This window comes from Schistocerca serialis, chromosome 6, assembly GCF_023864345.2.
Source record: "Schistocerca serialis cubense isolate TAMUIC-IGC-003099 chromosome 6, iqSchSeri2.2, whole genome shotgun sequence".
In the NCBI taxonomy this organism is placed as follows: Eukaryota; Metazoa; Arthropoda; class Insecta; order Orthoptera; family Acrididae; genus Schistocerca; species Schistocerca serialis.
The window spans coordinates 173,944,537-173,963,441 of NC_064643.1; the positions used below are offsets into that span (position 1 = coordinate 173,944,537).

The window sequence follows — 18,905 nt, forward strand, 5'->3', positions numbered from 1 at the left end:
CACCCCCACTATCCATAATTTGTGGGAATTGCATTTCCCATGCATAGACATCTGGTACCACATGCTGTGTTGTCAAAACAAGACACGGCCAGGGCAGAAGCACCACAGGCGCGATGATGCGAGCTGGTGGCAGGGCTGTAGAGACTCGCCACTTGCGCGAGTTCTACCAGCGCCACGGGCGGCGCTTGCGAGAAAGATATCGAATTCGCCTCGGCCAATTTCCGGCCGAATGCAATCCGCCAGTGACAGGACGACAACGGATAGAAGCCTTTTCGGAAGACAGAAGTGCAGCTCTCTCCCACTTGGTCATAGATTACCGTCCAGGGCTAACTCAGACAGTGAACGTCATATAGTGAACTCTTAGAGGTGAACAGACAGTTGTTGTCATTGCATATGCTATGTACTGTGAAGTTTAATTACGATTATTTGCACTTGGCCATTGAGGGCCTTTTTTGTGTCATATTACAACCAGTGTTGCAGACTTAATCATTCAACAAGTCACAAAGACTATGAAACGTCCCCTTTGAAGAATTATACATGACTGTCCTTAAACTGACATACAATATTTTTAGCGCAACGCAATCTGACTTTCAAAAATCCCTGCAAAAGAATGGCCCTGAGTAACATTAAACTATACCTTTCAGAAATCACTTACCTCACAAAAATCTTCATTACTCGAACTACTGCAGTACAGCGAGCGCCACTACTGCCAGCTAAATAAAAGATTCAAACTACGGAAGGCACTAACTACTGATAGGGATAGTTAGCAAATGAAAGATATTAATAGAGAACAAACAATGTATTTACCTTGATAGTCATAATATATATATAGCAGTTCATGACAAATTAGAAAACTCCGCCACCTCTCTCCCCACATCCACCACTGCTGGCGGCTCACCTCCAACTGCGCAACGCTACGCGCTGTTCACATGCAGCTGCCGCTGCCCAACACTACAATGGCAGACAACAATGCTAACTAGCCACAGACTTCACACAGCACAGCCAGTGATTTTCATACAGAGGTGGCGTTACCAATAAGAAAACCTAAACAGCCTACTTACAAGACAAGTAAACCTTTTAACTCATTTGTGTGACTTCGTTATTAATTTGTTGGAGTGTTGTAAAACCTTCGTTCTCCTATCTTCTTTCCTGACCCAGGGGCTTAGCTGTGCAATAAGTGGCAGGGAGAAATTGTGTTAGCGTCGTATTGCATACTGCACCAGAAGCCGTTTCCCCAACTCACAAACTCGGCCTACCGCAACAACAGCGGCAATTCGGTCTCCACAGCACTAGCGGCGAGGCCTATACAAAACTGGCGAAAAGCCGTTACAAAACCACATACCTCTGGAAACCTACCAGAAGGTTTTCGAGTAAATGTCACATTAAATAGCTGCTATATTGCGTTCCAAAAGTGAACAAGAAAGCTATCAAGCCGATAGAGATAATGTTTTGTCAGTATCGACAGGGGATCTCAGGTTGATTCCGTATTTCTGGATTTCCGGGAAGCTTTTGACGCCGTTCCTCACAAGCGACTTCTAATCAAGCTGCGGGCCTATGGGGTATCGTCTCAGTTGTGCGACTGGATTCGTGATTTCCTGTCAGGAAGGTCGCAGTTCGTAGTAATAGACTGCAAATCATCGAGTAAAACTGAAGTGATATCAGGTGTTCCCCAGGGAAGCGTCTTGGGACCTCTGCTGTTCCTGATCTATATAAATGACCTGGGTGACAATCTGAGCAGTTCTCTTAGGTTGTTCACAGATGATGCTGTAATTTACCGTCTAGTAAGGTCATCCGAAGACCAGTATCAGTTGCAAAGCGAATTAGAAAAGATTGCTATTTGGTATGGCAGGTGGCAGTTGTCGCTAAATAACGAAAAGTGTGAGGTGATCCACATGAGTTCCAAAAGAAATCCATTGGAATTCGATTACTCGATAAATAGTACAATTCTCAAGGCTGTCAATTCAACTAAGTACCTGGGTGTTAAAATCACGAACAACTTCGGTTGGGAAGACCACATAGATAATATTGTGGGGAAGGCGAGCCAAAGGTTGCGTTTCATTGGGAGGACACTTATAAGATGCAACAAGTCCACTAAAGAGACAGCTTACACTACACTCGTTCGTCCTCTGTTAGATTATTGTTGCGCGGTGTGGGATCCTTACCAGGTGGGTTTGACGGAGGACATCGAAAGGGTTCAAAAAATGGCAGCTCGTTTTGTATTATCACGTAATAGGGGAGAGGGTGTGGCAGATATGATACGCGAGTTGGGATGGAAGTCATTCAAGCAAAGACGTTTTTCGTCGCGGCGAGATCTATTTACGAAATTTCAGTCACCAACTTTCTCTTCCGAATGCGAAAATATTTTGTTGAGCCCAACCTACATCGGTAGGAATGATCATCAAAATAAAATAAATCGAGCTCGAACAGAAACGTTTAGGTGTTCGTTTTTCCCGCGGGCTGTTCGGGAGTGGAATGGTAGAGAGATAGTATGATTGTGGTTCGATGAACACTCTGCCAAGCACTTAAATGTGAATTGTAGAGTATACATGTAGATGTAGATGTAGTATGGCTATGGGGGCTCCAAAACACTTTGACTGACCTTGGAACCTTGCGATGTCACATGTGGTTAATGATCTTGAATGCATGACCTCATCAAGATAGTGACGTGCAAGAACTTTAAAAATAAAAAATGACGGATGAAGGGAAAATCAGAATTCAAAGATGGGTTCGAGTGAGAAATTGAAAACCATGAAGATGGGGCTGGTGGGAAATTTACAGGGTGCAAGATGGCACTGATGGGAAACTGAAAAATGCACAGCGGCGATGGCAGACAAATTTAAAAATATGCAAGCTGGCACCTGTGTGAAACATTTCTTAAATTCATAACAAATGAAACAGCCATTGTTTAAAAATGGGAGATGGCAGCGACGGAAAAACGTTTGCACTCAGTGACAGTACTGTACATTTTACCAGTCAGTACGTGTAGCACACATTATCTTAAAGTATCCAATTACACTACAGTATTTCCTAGAGCTTCTTGTTGTTGTTTATCTGAATTGGGTGCCATCTTTCGAAGCATTATTCTTCAGATTCTTAAAAATAAACAGACGCACATACGTACATACATGCTTTATTTCTTCAATGAGAACTTTTATGTGTGCATAGTATCACATCCCAGAGGCTGGCTCAAGTAATTCAGAATGATCCACATTAAAATGTGTCAGAATAATAGTTAACTCACTGTTAAACTGAAGGAACCTTCTGATGAATTAAATAAAGATTTTATTTTTCGCACAATAAATTAGTTAGAAATCACACTTAATGTTTGTTACAATTTGACCCATACACAAAGATCACATTTATACACACAATAAAATTATTCATCATCATCATCATTTTTCATATGTTTGTGACCCCAGACTAGGGTATACACTTCATCTGGAAGTACAAAGCGTTTTTCATCTTGTACTAATAAAACTAGCTTGTTCTGTTTGGCAGTATAAATTATGCGCCTATGGGGTTGAATACTTTGCTGTAAGGTTGATGTAACTCCACAGTTCAACGCATTGATGGCTAACCCATTAACAGGAGATTGTTTCATACCCTTTTATCTGCGCATTACATGTCCGGCCGGCCGGAGTGGTCGAGCGGTTCTAGGCGCTACAGTCTGGAACCGCGCGACCGCTACGGTCGCAGGTTCGAATCCTGCCTCGGGCATGGATATGTGTGATGTCCTTAGGTTAGTTAGGTTTAAGTAGTTCTAAGTTCTAGGGGACTGATGACCTCAGAAGTTAAGTCCCATAGTGCTCAGAGCCATTTGAACCATTACATGTCCTGACTTAGTCTGAAGTACATGAATTCAGCCTTTCTTTGATCTACCTTCTTTTTTCTTACAAATGGAAAGCTACATCTGTTAGAGAAACATTATTACGAAATTTGACTCAAATAACAAAGAATTAAAACCACTATTTTTTTCATTCATGCAGACATCGAATGCTCGCTGCAACGAAGCGCTGGTAACGAAATCGCTGTGCAGAATCCACCTTGAATTACATTCTTTTTACAGTGACGAATGTTCAGAGTTTCAGCTTTATAGATATGTGGATTACACAGAATCGTTTAGGAAACAGCTGTATCTGGTTACACAGTGCAACTGTTGTAAAACCACGCCCGGGTTCCCGGGTTCGATTCCCGGCGGGGTCAGGGATTTTCTCTGCCTCGTGATGACTGGGTGTTGTGTGATGTCCTTAGGTTAGTTAGGTTTAAGTAGTTCTAAGTTCTAGGGGACTGATGACCATAGATGTTAAGTCCCATAGTGCTCAGAGCCATTTGAACCATTTTTTTGTTGTTGTACAACGAGCAAATGATTATTAATCCCAAAGGGGAAAAGGTGTGATAAATTTGTCAAGTCTGCTGGGAACGCTTAAGGAGACCGACATAAAACACCGAAATCATAGTAGTTTTACAGGAGAATTTTGTGAAGCTGTACATGATAGATTCAAATCACGTACCTAATTTAACAGTACACGTTGTGTTTCTCAATCTAATGAATTATGATGGACACTTGATTATCATGAACCTATGGTGAATGAGCGGAAGATACAATTAAAATAGATCCAGTCCAAGTTTCTGTGTTTGAAAAATATAAAACATGGCTTTTCCATGAAGGTCAACAAAACGGGGATTACATTATCGTCGACGTACCGCTTTGCTGTAAGGGTGCCGGGGATGAGAATCAAGGGGGCCCCACTACAAAAAGAAATGTTCTGTCAGACCATCACTTTTGGTTCTCTGGCAATATGGCGACTAACAGTCAGGATGGTAATCACATTAACCGCCAGACACGTTTTTTGCCTGGAATCTCATTAACTTGAGTATAATCGTTATCAGTGACGCGTCCAGCTTCGAAATGAGCCCCGATGAGCAGAGAAGTTCAATCCGAGTGAGGATTATCATTTATGTAGTCGTGGCCAGCTTCCTTCAGTTAAGCTCAACAATTATTAACTTTATTAGGTATAACCGACAAAGTCGAGCATCAGATCCCACTTACTGGCCAGACTATGGTGTGAACTCTCCTTACTGATTATCGCCATCCAAAATGCAGCAGTTAAAGAAGGTTATTGAGATGTTACTTGTAGAGAGAGTATGATTCTGCGTCGCCCATTCTTTTCGTCCTCAAATGCAATGGTAAAGATTAGAGGACTGTTGCGGACCATCGAGCCCTGAAACAGAATGTTGTTTTAAAGTCGACGCCCTTGCCTGATTTACACATGTACTTCACTTACTTTGCAGAAGCGCGCGATTTCACAGTTTTGGGTCTGAATCAGCCACTATAACTGCAACCGAAGAATCGAAACTTCTGATTGTTTTCTGTATGGATTGCAGCATGTTTGGGTTCAGCAGAATTCGGTCTGGTTGACAGTGGGTGCAGCTCTTTTACCACTTTTGCCAGATACCATCTTGCGTGAGGTGTATAATTACCTTGGTGACATAGTTTATAGGAAGTGGGATCAGCAGTCGGCCCCACGAGGATTAGTTTGGCTGGTGCTGAGAATTTCTTCTTGGGTCATCTGGTTTATACCAATGGCATTAAGACTGATAATGAGCACATCATGGCCATTTGTAATTTCCCATCAACTCAGGATGAGAAACAAGTTGCTCGGTTTATTGGAATGGTGAAACTTTTCAAGAATTTCATTTCAAACCAATGGTGGAAAGACCAAGTCACTCAATGGAGGTAATAGAACTTCGTCACCAAGTACGAAAAATGGGTTTAGTCCACATTAACAACAGGAAATTCTCCTTAAGCAATTTTCCAACAAGACCACTTACTCCCATTAACTTAGAACATTATGCTGAAAAAATTTGTCCACATCGTGTATCTTTGAAGAATGTGTATAACGTTGTGTATTATTTCCGTAGCTTCAACAGTTTACCACCTCCTCCAAAAATAATAAGGCGTTTCAAAAATTGTACACTGAAGTATAATTACAAAATGATTCAATACCCTAACAGCCCAAAGTTTGCTTTGCTTTCTTAAAAGTTTCTGAATTCTAGACAAATTAGAAAGTGTTTTAGCTCATACTGCTAGAGTCACAATAGATGCCATCGAACGTGGTGTAACATGTAATCTATCGATTAAAAACCCAGATACAATTGCTGTCTTTAAGGCCACATTTATTTTATATCATCACGGATACACAACTATGTTCCTCATCGTATTTCCATGATGAGGACACTGGACTCGTGTTTAGAAGGATGACGTTCCAAATCCTCGTCTGGCCATCCAGATTTAGGTTTTCTGTGAGTTCCCTGAATCACTTAAGTCAAATGCTGGGGTTGTTCCTTTTAAAGGGACAATTCATTTTTGCCAGACCATTATTCTGAGCCTAAACTCCATCACCGATTACTTTACTGAGCATGAAACTTAAAACACTACTCTTCCTCCTTTTCTCTTTTAAAAGTTAGTTACCTACAATTCCATACCGAATAATATGCTGAAAAACAGTAACTTCTACTTTTATCATCAGACATGTGATCAGGAAATTATGAACAAAGTTACTTCAAAAATTGTAATTTATGAACTCTATCACATTATATCTGCGTTTTCGATGGAGACAGTGTCGTATAACAAAAATGAATACGAAGATGATGAAAATAAAAGAAAAAGAAAATCAATATTAGACTGAAAATCACCGACAAGAAAAATCTCAAACCATGCTAGATGAGTCGTATTCTATTTTTAACGTATATATTTATTATATTTCCATAATGACGCTACAGCTCACACGTTAAATCTATTCTGGCCTGCTGTACCAATCATTCGTCCATTTATATGCCATTTGTTGTCATATACGTTTCAGAATTGAGAATATCGTTTAGAGATAAAGACAAAGGTGTTGCGTATTTCGATGGCGAAGAAATAACTGATTAAATTTAAGGAAACGTAATGGGTATCATATGCATATCTGAAATGAATAAGACGAAGAAGAATAAGAAGAAAGTAAAAAGTATTGACTCCTCGTAATAGACATGTACTACCATCTCTAGAACACTCAGTGCTAAGAATACTGACGTCATTCCCTGTGAGCTCTCATTGGACACTGCGCTGAGTGAGAAGATGAATAGCCTACTGGCCATTAAAATTCCCACACCACGAAGATGAAGTGCTACAGACGCGAAATTTAACCGACAGGAAGAAGATGCTGTGATATGCAAATGATTAGCTTTCGAGAGCATTCACACAAGGCTGGCGCCGGTGGCGACACCTACAACGTGCTGTCATGAGGAAAGTTTCTAACCGATTTCTCATACACAAACAGCAGTTAACCGGCGTTGCCTGGTGAAACGTTGTTGTGATGCCTCGTGTAAGGAGGAGAGATGCTTACCATCGCGTTTCCGACTTTGATAAAGGTCGGATTGTAGCCTATCGCGATTGCGGTTTATCATAGTGCGACATTGCTGCTCGCGTTGGTAGAGATCCAATGACTGTTAGCAGAATATGGAATCGGTGGGTTCAGGAGGGTAATACGGAACGCCGCGCAGGATCTCAACGGCCTCGTATCTCTAGCAGTCGAGTTAACAGGCATATTATCCTCATGGCTGTAGCGGATCGTGCAGCCACGTCTCGATCCCCGAGTCAACAGATGGGGACGTTTGCAAGACAACAACCATCTGCACGAACAGTTCGACGACGTTTGCAGCAGCATGGACTATCAGCTCGTAGACCGTGGCTGCGGTTCCCCTTGGCGCTGCATCACAGACAGGAGCGCCTGCGATGGTGTACTAGACCACGAACCTGGGTGTACGAGTGGCAAAACGTAAATTTTTCGGATGAATCCAAGTTCTGTTTACAGCATCACGATGGTCGCATCTGTGTTTGGCGACATCGCGGTGAACACACATTGGAAGCGGGTATTCGTCATCGCCATACTGGCGTATCACCCGGCGTGATGGTATGGGGTGCCACTGGTTACACGTCTCGGTCACGTCTTGTTCGCACTGACGGCACTTTGAACAGTGGACGTTACATTTAAGATGTGTTACGACCTGTGACTCTACCCTTCATTCGATCCCTGCGAAACCCTACATTTCATCAGGATAATGCACGACCGCATGTTGCAGGTCCTATAAGGGCCTTTCTGGATACACAAAATGTTCGACTGCTGCTGTGGTCAGCATATTCTCCAGATCTCTCACCAACTGAAAACGTTTGGTCAATGGTGGCCCAGCAACTGGCTCGTTACAATACGCCAGTCACTGCTCTTGATGAACTGTGGTATCGTGTTGAAGCTGCATGGGCAACTGTACCTGTACACGCTATCAAAGCTCTGTTTGACTCAATGCCCAGCCATATCAAGACCGTTATTACGGCCAGAGGTGGTTGTTCTGGGTACTGATTTCTCAGGATCTATGCACCCAAACTGCGTGAAAATGTAATCACATGTTAGTTCTAGTATAATATATTTGTCCAATGAATACCTGTTTATCATCTGCATTTCTTCTTGGTGTAGCAATTTTAATGGGCAGTAGTGTATTATGATGTATTACTCAATGTGAGGGGAAAAAATTAGCATTGTCGACTTTATTATTCGCTTCTAATAACGCGAGTATAAGAGGCGATCAAAAAGTTTCCCATCGAAGGCCGCATTAACCCTTGTCTACATGTCTTTGCTTGTATACCCGCATCGGAGTCGCTCCGAATTGCATATACGCTGCAGCAACGCGCTCAAACGGAAACTTTTTGATCTCCCCTTGTATAAATCATTGAGCCAGTCAGTTTTCGTACACAATGATTCCATGCGATTGAGGTACAAAATGAGAATACTTACCTGCTTCCTTGTAACAGTCGCCTCTGCACTGAAGGGAGAGCCCTTAATGAAACACGATTGCCGAAAGCCACCGACATGGGCATAAATAACAACTGTACAGATCACTTGTTTTCAAAAATTCAGTACTGTCTGAATACCCAAATTATTAATCATGTGCGCAGCCAGGGATCGCAATACTGATGACAGGGTATTAATGTTTTACCTCGAAGGATGCAGTCGCGTTGCAGAATACTAGTTGGCAATGGTAGATGAACTTAAAGATGTAGTTGGTGAAGATGGAAGTGTTGCCTCCTAATCCCACTCAGTAAGGTACACAGTAAGGTACACAGTAAGGTTCACTGAAGATTACATGAAGATTATTTTAAACGCTACCCTTGATCTTGCATTGACTGACAGCAAATAAGACACTTATTTTATTATTACACCTAAATCAAACACCAAGCCTAAATTTGTGGTTGCAAAAATGTACTGAGGTATTAAAAAAATACGAGTGTCCGGAAAGGACCAAATATCAGTATGGCATTCCATCAATTTGAATTTAATTGAATGTGTTGCACAAGAAATTATTACATGGACGAGACAGGTTAAATTCGGTATAGCTCTTGAAACAGCAGTATACGTAATTTCAGTTTTTCAGTCAAACAAAAATTCGATTTCCGAGAACTGCAGCAAATTCCATGCAACAAACATATCGGACATAGGAACTGAAGATATTAGCCGCCATTGGCCACATATTTGAATCAGGGGGTCAAGTTGAAGATCTGTGCTGCACTGGGATTCGAACTGAGGTCTCCTGCTTATTAGGCGGATGCGCTGACTGCTACGTCGTCCGGACACAATGGTCACCACAACCCCGCGGACTACCCTAGCATTTTCAACTTTCCCCACTGTTGCGAATCGATGCCCACTGGCAGCTAATGTCTTGAACTCCTTTCTATCTTGAGTCTTAGTGGCTGCAGTATCAAAATTTATATCAAACACCATATACACCGTATACAAAAGTTGACGGAGTTGAAGCTACTACTGATTAGTCTCAGTATCCTGAAGAAAACCATTCAGTCGAGTTTTGCACAAAGATTACTGCACAAGCGAATGACATGTACTGCAGATTTCAGTGGCTGTGCTGTGGTGAGAGAGGACAAAGGAGAAATTACTTCATGAGTCGTACAGAGCTACGAATGTGCACCGTAAATTTCGTCTATTGTTCGCGCCAAGATGGAGAAAAATTAAATCGTCTGTTAAATGATAGAAGTATTGAAATGTAACCGGAAACACAGTGCAGAAGAAACACGCTAGCATATTACACTACTGGCTATTAAAATTGCTACACCACGAAGATGACGTGCTACAAACGCGAAATTTAACCGACAGGAAGAAGATGCTGTGATATGCAAATGATTAGCTTTTCACAGCATTCACAAAAGGTTGGCGCCGGCGGCGTCACCTACAACGTGCTAACATGAGGAAAGTTTCCAACCGACTTCTCATACACAAACAGCAGTTGACCGGCGTTGCCTGGTGAAACGTTGTTGTGATGCCTCGTGTAAGGAGGAGAAATGCGTACCACCACGTTTCCGACTTTGATAAAGGTCGGATTGTAGCCTATCGCGATTGCGGTTTATCGTATCGCGACATTGCTGCTCGAGTTGGTTGAGATCCAATGACTGTTAGCAGAATATGGAATCGGTGGGTTCTGGAGGGTAATACGGAACGCCGTGCTGTATCCCAACGGCCTCGTATCACTAGCAGTCGAGATGACTAGCATCTTATCCGCTTGGCTGTAACGGCTCGTGCAGCCACGTCTCGATCCCTGAGTCCCAGATGGGGACATTTGCAAGACAATAACCATCTACACGAACAGTTCGACGACGTTTCCAGCAGCATGGACTATCAGCTCGGAGACCGTTGCTGCGGATGAATCCAAGTTCTGTTTACAGCACCATGATGGTCGCATCCGTGTTTGGCGGCATCGCGGTGAACGCACATTGGAAGCGTGTATTCGTCATCGCCATACTGGCGTATCACCCGGCGTGATGGTATGGGGTGCCACTGGTTACACGTCTCGGTCACCTTTTGTTCGCATTGACGGCACATTGAACAGTGGTCGTTACATTTCAGATGTGTTACGACCCGTGGCTCTACCCTTCATTCTATCTCTGCAAAACCCTACATTTCAGCAGCATAATGCACGACCTCATGTTGCAGGTCCTGTATGGACCTTTCTGGATACACAAAATGGTCGACTGCTGCCCTGGACAGCACAATCTCCAGATCTCTAACCAACTGAAAACGTCTGGTCAATGGTGGCCGAGCAACTGGCTCGTCACAATACGCCAGTCACTACTCTTGATGACCAGTGGTATCGTGTTGATGCTGCGTGGGCAGCTGTACCTGTACATGCCATCCAAGCGCTGTTTGATTCAACTGCCAGGCGTATCAAGGCCGTTATTACGGCCAGAGGTGGTTGTTCTCGGTACTGATTTCTCAGGATCTATACACTCAAATTGTGTGAATTAATCACATGTCAGTTCCAGTATAATATATTTGTCCAATGAATACCCGTTTATCATCTGCATTTCTTCTTGGTGTTGCAATTTTAATGGCCAGTAGTGTATATAAAGGTGGTGCGGGTAAGGTGGGAATTTGGGTCCTACGGGTGGTGTGCTAGGGTAGTCCGTGCGGTTGCAATGGCCATTGTCTCCGGTTGGCTGAGTGTAGCCGGCATGGTAGCTCAGCGTGTTCGGTCAGAGAGTTACGTACCCTCTGTAATAAAAAAAAACTGAGTTAATCGATCATCAACGAACTTAATCGGATGTGTCAGTTTACACTCTCTGTACAGAGAGTCGATCCTCTGCAGGTCTTCCTGTACATAAATGTAAATGTCGTGGGACTAGGGCCTACCGTCGGGTAGACCGTTCGCCTGGTGCAAGACTTTCGATTTGACGCCACGTCGGCAGCTTGCGCGTCGACGGGGTTGAAATGATGATGATTAGGACATCACAACACCCAATCCATGAGCGGAGAATATCTCCGACCCAGCCGGGAATCGAACCCCGGCCTTTAGGATTGACTTTCTGTCGCGATGACCACTCAGCTACCGGGAACCGACAGGTCTTCCTATATGTCGCCACAATTTTTCCTAGCGTACCGACTTGCTTGCACACAACAGCGTCATCCGCAAAAGCCTCACGTAACTTCCGACTTTATCTACTAGATCAATTATATATATTATAAAAAGTAATGGTTCCGTAACAATCCACAGGCGGACGTCCGAAATTACTTTCGCGGCTGAAGACTTTTCTACATTCAGAATGAGACACCGTTTTCTATTTGCTGGAAATTCTTCGGTCCAGTCACACAGTTGGTCTGACATTCTGTATACTCGTATGATCTTATACTGTGTACAGATCTCTTTATGAGAGGAACAAACATTTTGGCTTATTTCAGTAACTTGTATCATGCTTTTTCACATGACAGCTGGTAATTTTATGAATGTGTTGTCTATAATAGACAAGTGAATAATAATTATCATATTTTAGTTGAACTTTCAATTGTAAATTTATCCTCTTCCACGACTGTTAATATCACAATGAAAATATCTTTGATTTGCTCCACAGGGCAAGAATATGTCTGAACATCAGTTGACAAGTTTACTTAAATATGTAGAAAAGCTGTGGAACCTATTACATGTGCGTACAAGCGGATGGTTGGAAGATTTTAATGATGTTATTGATGAACTAAGTAATACCCTTCTGAAGAAAAGAGTACAGGAGACTGCATGGGAGTTTCCAATCAGGTTTGTATCAGTCGACATTAAGAATATAAGAGTGTGTCCAGTTCAGAGCAATTAATTATTTCTTTAACTCAGTAACAAGATGTGTATTACATTTGACTTACTTTTAATGTCCGCAATTTTTTTCTTTGAAAATTAAATTTCTGTCTCCATTTCCTTACTGAATTACATGTAACTATTAAATAGTTATATCAACAATGTAGGAAAAGACAGATTGCTACTTATCCCCTTTCACATGTAACCACCCAGTGGTCACCTTCCAGGAGTTCTTTACCTCCAACTTAGCCTCACCATCCTTTCCCAGGTGCCTTCCTCAGTACACAAACTTTTCAGTAGAAGATGGAACAGTCATACACAACCTCAAAACAAATCCTGGCCTAATCATCCTACCTGTAGACAAAGGTTCCACCACTGTTGTTATGAATTGCAATGACTAACTGCACAAGGCCCCAGCCAGTTATCTGACTCCTCCACCTACAAACTCTGGCAGAGTAATCGCATTCCACATGTCCTACACAAACTCCAATCCCTGCTTAAAGCCTTAGGCCCTTTCCGGAACATCTCGCCTGAATCCATTTCCCTCCTCACCCCTATGACACGCCACACATCCACCTTCTACATGCACCCCAAAATCAACAAACCCAACAATCCTTGATGCCCCATTGTGGTTGGATGTTGTGCCCCCCACTGAAATAATTCAGCCTTCATTGACGAACACCTCGAAACAGTTACCCATAATCTAGCCTCCAACATAAAAGACAAAACCGACTCTCCAGCATCCCTACCCCTCTACCTCCAGGATCCCTACTCATCTCTGTTGATGCCACCTCCCTACATACCAACATCCTTCATGCTCATGGTCTTTCCAGTGTTAAACACTACCTTTCCCAACGTCCTTTAGACCCCAAACCCACTGCCTCATTCCTTACACACCTTACTAACTTTATATTGACCCACAACTACTTCTCATTTGAAGGGAAGGCATATAAACAAACCTGTGGCACAGCCATAGGCACCTGCATGGCATCCTCCTGTACCAAACTATTTGTGGGCCACCTAGCTTACCAAGACACCAAACACCTTGCCTGGTTCAGGTTCATTGATGAATCTTCATGATATGGACTCACCCTATCTTCGTTCCTTCACAACCTTCTCTCTCATTCACTTCTCGTGGTCCTCCTCAACCCAGTGTGATACTTTCCTAGATATTGACCTCCTACTCTCTGATGGCTCCATCTGCACCTCTCTCTACACTAAACCCATCAACCCTCAACAGTAACTACCTTTTGATAGCTGTTAGCCCTTTTGCACCGAAAAATTCGTCCCATGTAGCCTAGCTACCTGGGCACAACGCATCTGCAGTGACAAAAACTCCCTTGCTCAGTACTCTGAGGGTCTCATTAACACCTTCACAGACAGGCACTATACGCCAGACCGAGCCTGCAAACAAATCTCGCATGCCATTTCCCCTCACACCCCGAATTCTCCCACCACCCTCAAGAATTAGCCACAAAGGATTCAAATTCAAATGGCTCTGAGCACTATGGGACTTAACATCTGAGGTCATCAGTCCCCTAGAACTTAGAACTACTTACACCTAACTAACCTAAGGATATCACACACATCCATGCCTGAGGCAGGATTCGACCCTGCGACCGTTGCGGTCGCGCGCTTCCAGATTGAAGCGCCTAGAACCGCTCTGCCACACCAAATGGTGCCACAAAGATGTGTCCCCATCACCCAGTACTACCCTGGACTGCAACGACTGAACCACATCCTTTGCCAGGGCTTTGATTACCTGTCATCATGCCCTGAATTGAGGTACATCCTACACAAGATACTTCCCACCCCTCCTAAAGTATGTCCCATCACCCACCCAATCACCACATTTTAAACCATCCTTATGCCACTCCAAATCCCAACCCCTTGCCACAAATATCATATCTGTGTGGAAACCAAGGTGCAAAACCTCCCCAATCATGTCACAGGTTTATCCTATCCCATCAGGGGCCAGGCCACCTGTGAAAGCAGTTATGTCATTTACCAGCTTGCTGGAGTCATTGCACACCATTTTGTATTGGTGCTGTCCACCAAGCTGAATGGCCACTGTCAAACTGTGACCAAGAGCAAAGTAAAGCACCTTGTGGCACAACATGAAGCTGAACGTAACACACTTCATTTCAACAGCTGCTTCACTACGCAAGCCATCCGGATCCTTCCCTGCACCACCATCTTCTCTGAACTGGACAGATTGGAATTACTTACAACACATTCTCCACTCCCATAATTATTCCGGCCTCAGCCTACAGTAAGATAGTGTCCCCACACCCTCCACCAAACAGTTTCCACCCTCTCTGTCCTGTCATCTCCTCCCCATTCTCAACTCCCACGCTTGTTTATTTTCAGCCCTCTACCAACGCATCTGCCAGTCTTTCCCTGCTCCTCTCCTTTTTTGTTCCTTTTTACCCCACCTTCCTGCCCCACAACCTCCTGACGCTGTGCATGTTGGCAGTCTAGTCCTGCTACATTCCACCAGACAGCCTTCGTCTCTCTTCCCACCCATACATTACTATTCCTTCTTCTCCTCCCCCACTGCCTCCAGACTGCTGTTTGCATCCCATGTTATGCTGCACTCTGGCACAAGACGATGAAGTTTGCAGTCATGTGTGCATTTGGTGTGTTGCTTGTGTGAGTGTGTGAATGGTGTGTCTGTGTGCGTGTCTTTGACTCACGACTGCTGTGGCTGAAAGCTATGTGTGAGTACCTTTTAATTGGGCCTGTCTGCAACTTGACGTGTGCTCTGTATCGTAAGTTAAAATCTGTCTTTTCCTACATTGTTGAAATTCCTACCTGTAGATCCTGTATTTTATAGTAAACAGTGATCTATAATTCTTCTATACCTTATACTCTATTTAGTGGTGAATCAGCATTGTTGAAAGAAAGAGTGAATGCATAGAGCACAATATAATGAGAAATTAGTTCATGATTGTACGGTTTGATCTTGGCGTCCAACAGGCACCACATTTCAGCATTCAGCTATGTTGCTACTATTAGGTGAACTGACTGCTGACGCGCGATCACATGGTTATATTTCAGCCCACACACACTGCTTCTGGTGAAATAAATTCACATAATTTTACTCTCGCTATGCATAGAGTAGCAGATCTGCTTTCAGTACGTGACTTTTGGTTCAGGATCAAAGTGTTCAAGTGAAGAAAAGGTGAAAATATGTAATCACAGGTATACATGTTGCAAGATTGTTGACTGACTATATGGAACTATAAAAAGACCTACATTTATTAGATTTATTTACTTATTATTATTATTTAGTTTATTAGGAATACCTTCCAATGTTGTCTGATATACAATTTCCGTGGCTCTTTATCACCCCATTGATTTTCTCTTTAGTCTGTCGATCTCACCCCTGTCACTAGTGCCTCTGTCCAAGTTTCTTTGGCCTTCCACGTTTTGTGTGGTATGGAGGTACGCACTGATGTGTCTGATTTCACACACAACAGTGAGGAGAGGTGACTACTGTGTAGTGTGGCAACAGTCGTCGTTTGAAAGATTGGCAGGAGCACAAATGATTAGCAAACAACACACGGAATAAAATATTTACTTAACTTGCATTTCTCCAAGCATACGAATACTTGTTACAAATAATGCAGTAAGGAACGGAGTGAAGCCGATATATTAGTAACGAGTATGAGGCTCTCTGTACTAAAGCACAATGGATGGCCTCAGAGCCACGACTAGACTGCGATGTGTAGCATCACGTGGCGACGTGGCCCCACGTCTGTGTGGGCTGTGTTGCGGCCGCCAGCCAGCAAACACTGTGGCAGCAGAGGATGGGTGTGGCACGGAGCCGTTGGAGGCGTGGCTCAGCGGGCGTGCTCCACTGTGTTCGCCACACCCTTCATAGCCGCTCACGGCGTCTGACGGAAACTTGCCATTCCCTTGCAATCTTTGACACTCGTGGGGTGGCACTGATAAATGTTACCAAATGGACACCATAGTCGTGTTAGGGAACCAGGGTTAATAATAATAATAGAAAAGAAACGCGCACCACAAAGAATTATCTGAATAGGACGGAAAATGGTAGATGTGATGTACATGTACATACAAACAAGTTTTATAAGTGATGAGCTTTTTCTTACGTGTTAGTAGCATAAGAGTATCTTGCTGCGTATAACGATGGAATTGTCACAAGATCGCTGCTTGGCAGTGTTTACTCGGTAATAGCCGACTCTGGCGGCTTTGCTTTCCAATTTTATTACATATCTTGTACACTTTCGCTGAGAGTTTTAGCTTTAAAAACAACAACCATTACATCATTGTTTCCGTCTTTTCAAGCCCCTTCGAATGATATTAAAAATATAGATACACGAGTTAAGTTCTTCATTGCACACCCAATTACGATCTCCTTACCTCGTTTCGATACCCCGAACTATTCACGAAATAGAAGGCTTGTTATATCTTAAATGATTCTCACCATACATACTGTGTGTAACTGGTACAAGTGCAGATATTTCTGATGGTGACTGAGTACTGTGTACTGAACAACATTACACCACTTGCAGACTGATAATCGTAGCTATTACGAGTAGTGTGTTTCTAGGTTGCGTAGTACCTCAAGTTCATGTCAAAGAGAAAGCCATTAATGCTTATTTTCTCCTAGGCAGCAGGTCACGTGTCGTAGTGGGGGCAACGTGATTGCAAAACAGTCTATACTGCCACGCGTAATCCATTTAGTGGTGCAGCTATGACTGTGCGGGAAACACCAGGCTGTAAATTTTATTATGTGTTCATGGGAAGACTGTTCGACACAAAGAAAAAACAGCAATTGTGTGTACATATAAAGGTATGTATTACACATAAAAATACCTGCTGCCATACCTGTTACACCATATATAATGGGTGTAACGTGATGAAGTGCAGATATTTTTATATGCAATACATCCGAAATTTTACACTACTGCCCATTAAAATTGCTACACCAAGAAGAAAAGCAGATGATAAACGGGTACTCATTGGACAAATGTATTATACTAGAACTGACATGTGATTACATTGTCAAGCAGTTTGGGTGCATAGGTCCTGAGAAATCAGAACCCAGAACAACCACGTCTGGCCATAACAAAGGCCTTGATACGCCTGGGCATTGAGTCAAACAGAGCTTGGATGGCGTATACAGGACAGCTGCCCATGCAGCTTCAACACGATACCACAGTTCATCAAGAGTAGTGACTGGCGTATTGTGGCGAGCCAGTTGCTCGGCCAACATTGACCAGGCGTTTTCAGTTGGTGACAGATCTGGAGAATGTGCTGGCCAGGGCAGCAGTCGAACATTTTTTGTGTCCAGAAAGGCCCGTACAGGACCTGCAACATGCGGTCGTGCATTATCCTATTGAAATGTAGGTTTTCGCAGGGCTCAAATGAAGGGTAGAGCCACGGGTCGTAACACATCTGAAATGTAACGTTTTCCCATTCGCGCACCCAGGTTCGTCGTCTAGTACACCATCGCAGGCGCTCCTGTCTGTGATGCAGCGTCAAGGGTAACCGCAGCCATGGTCTCCGAGCTGATAGTCCACGTTGCTGCAAACGACGTCGAACTGTACGGGCTGATGGTTGTTGTCTTGTAAACGTCCCCACCTGTTGACTCAGAGATCGAGACGTGGCTGCACGATCCGTTACAGCCATGCGGATAAGATGCCTGTCATCTCGACTGCTCGTGAAACGAGGCCCGGGTTCGAGTCCTCCCTCGGGCATGGGTGTGTGTGTGTTTGTCCTTAGGATAATTTAGGTTAAGTAGTGTGTAAGCTTACGGACTGATGACCTTAGCAGTTAAGTCCCATAACATTTCACAGGCATTTGAACATTTTTGATACGACGCCGTTGGTATCCAGCACGGTGTTCCATATTACCCTCCTGAATCCACCGATTCCATATCCTGCTAACAGTCACTGGATCTCGACCAACGCGAGCAGCAATGTCGCGATACGATAAACCGCAATCGCGATAGGCTACAATCCGACCTTTATCAAAGTCGGAAACGCGATGGTAAGCATCTCTCCTCCTTACACGAGGCATCACAACAACGTTTCACCAGGCAACGCTCGTCAACTGCTGTTTGTGTATGAGAAGTCGGTTGGAAACTTTCCTCATGTCAGCCCGTTGTAGGTGTCACCACCGGCGCTACCTTGTGTGAATGTTTTGAAAAGATAATCATTTGCATATCTCAGCATCTTCGTCCTGTCGGTTAAATTCCGCGTTTGTAGCAC

At 43.5% G+C, this 18,905-nt stretch overlaps 1 protein-coding gene across 1 annotated transcript in view; it reads left to right on the forward strand.

Annotated features, from left to right (window-relative positions):
* Positions 1–18,905, forward strand: part of LOC126484063 (uncharacterized) — a 115,862-nt gene that overhangs the window by 77,338 nt on the left and 19,619 nt on the right. The window contains exon 5 of the mRNA XM_050107424.1: positions 12,449–12,627. Coding sequence (XP_049963381.1) covers positions 12,449–12,627 — 179 coding nt within the window. The remainder of the gene's footprint in view (positions 1–12,448; positions 12,628–18,905) is intronic.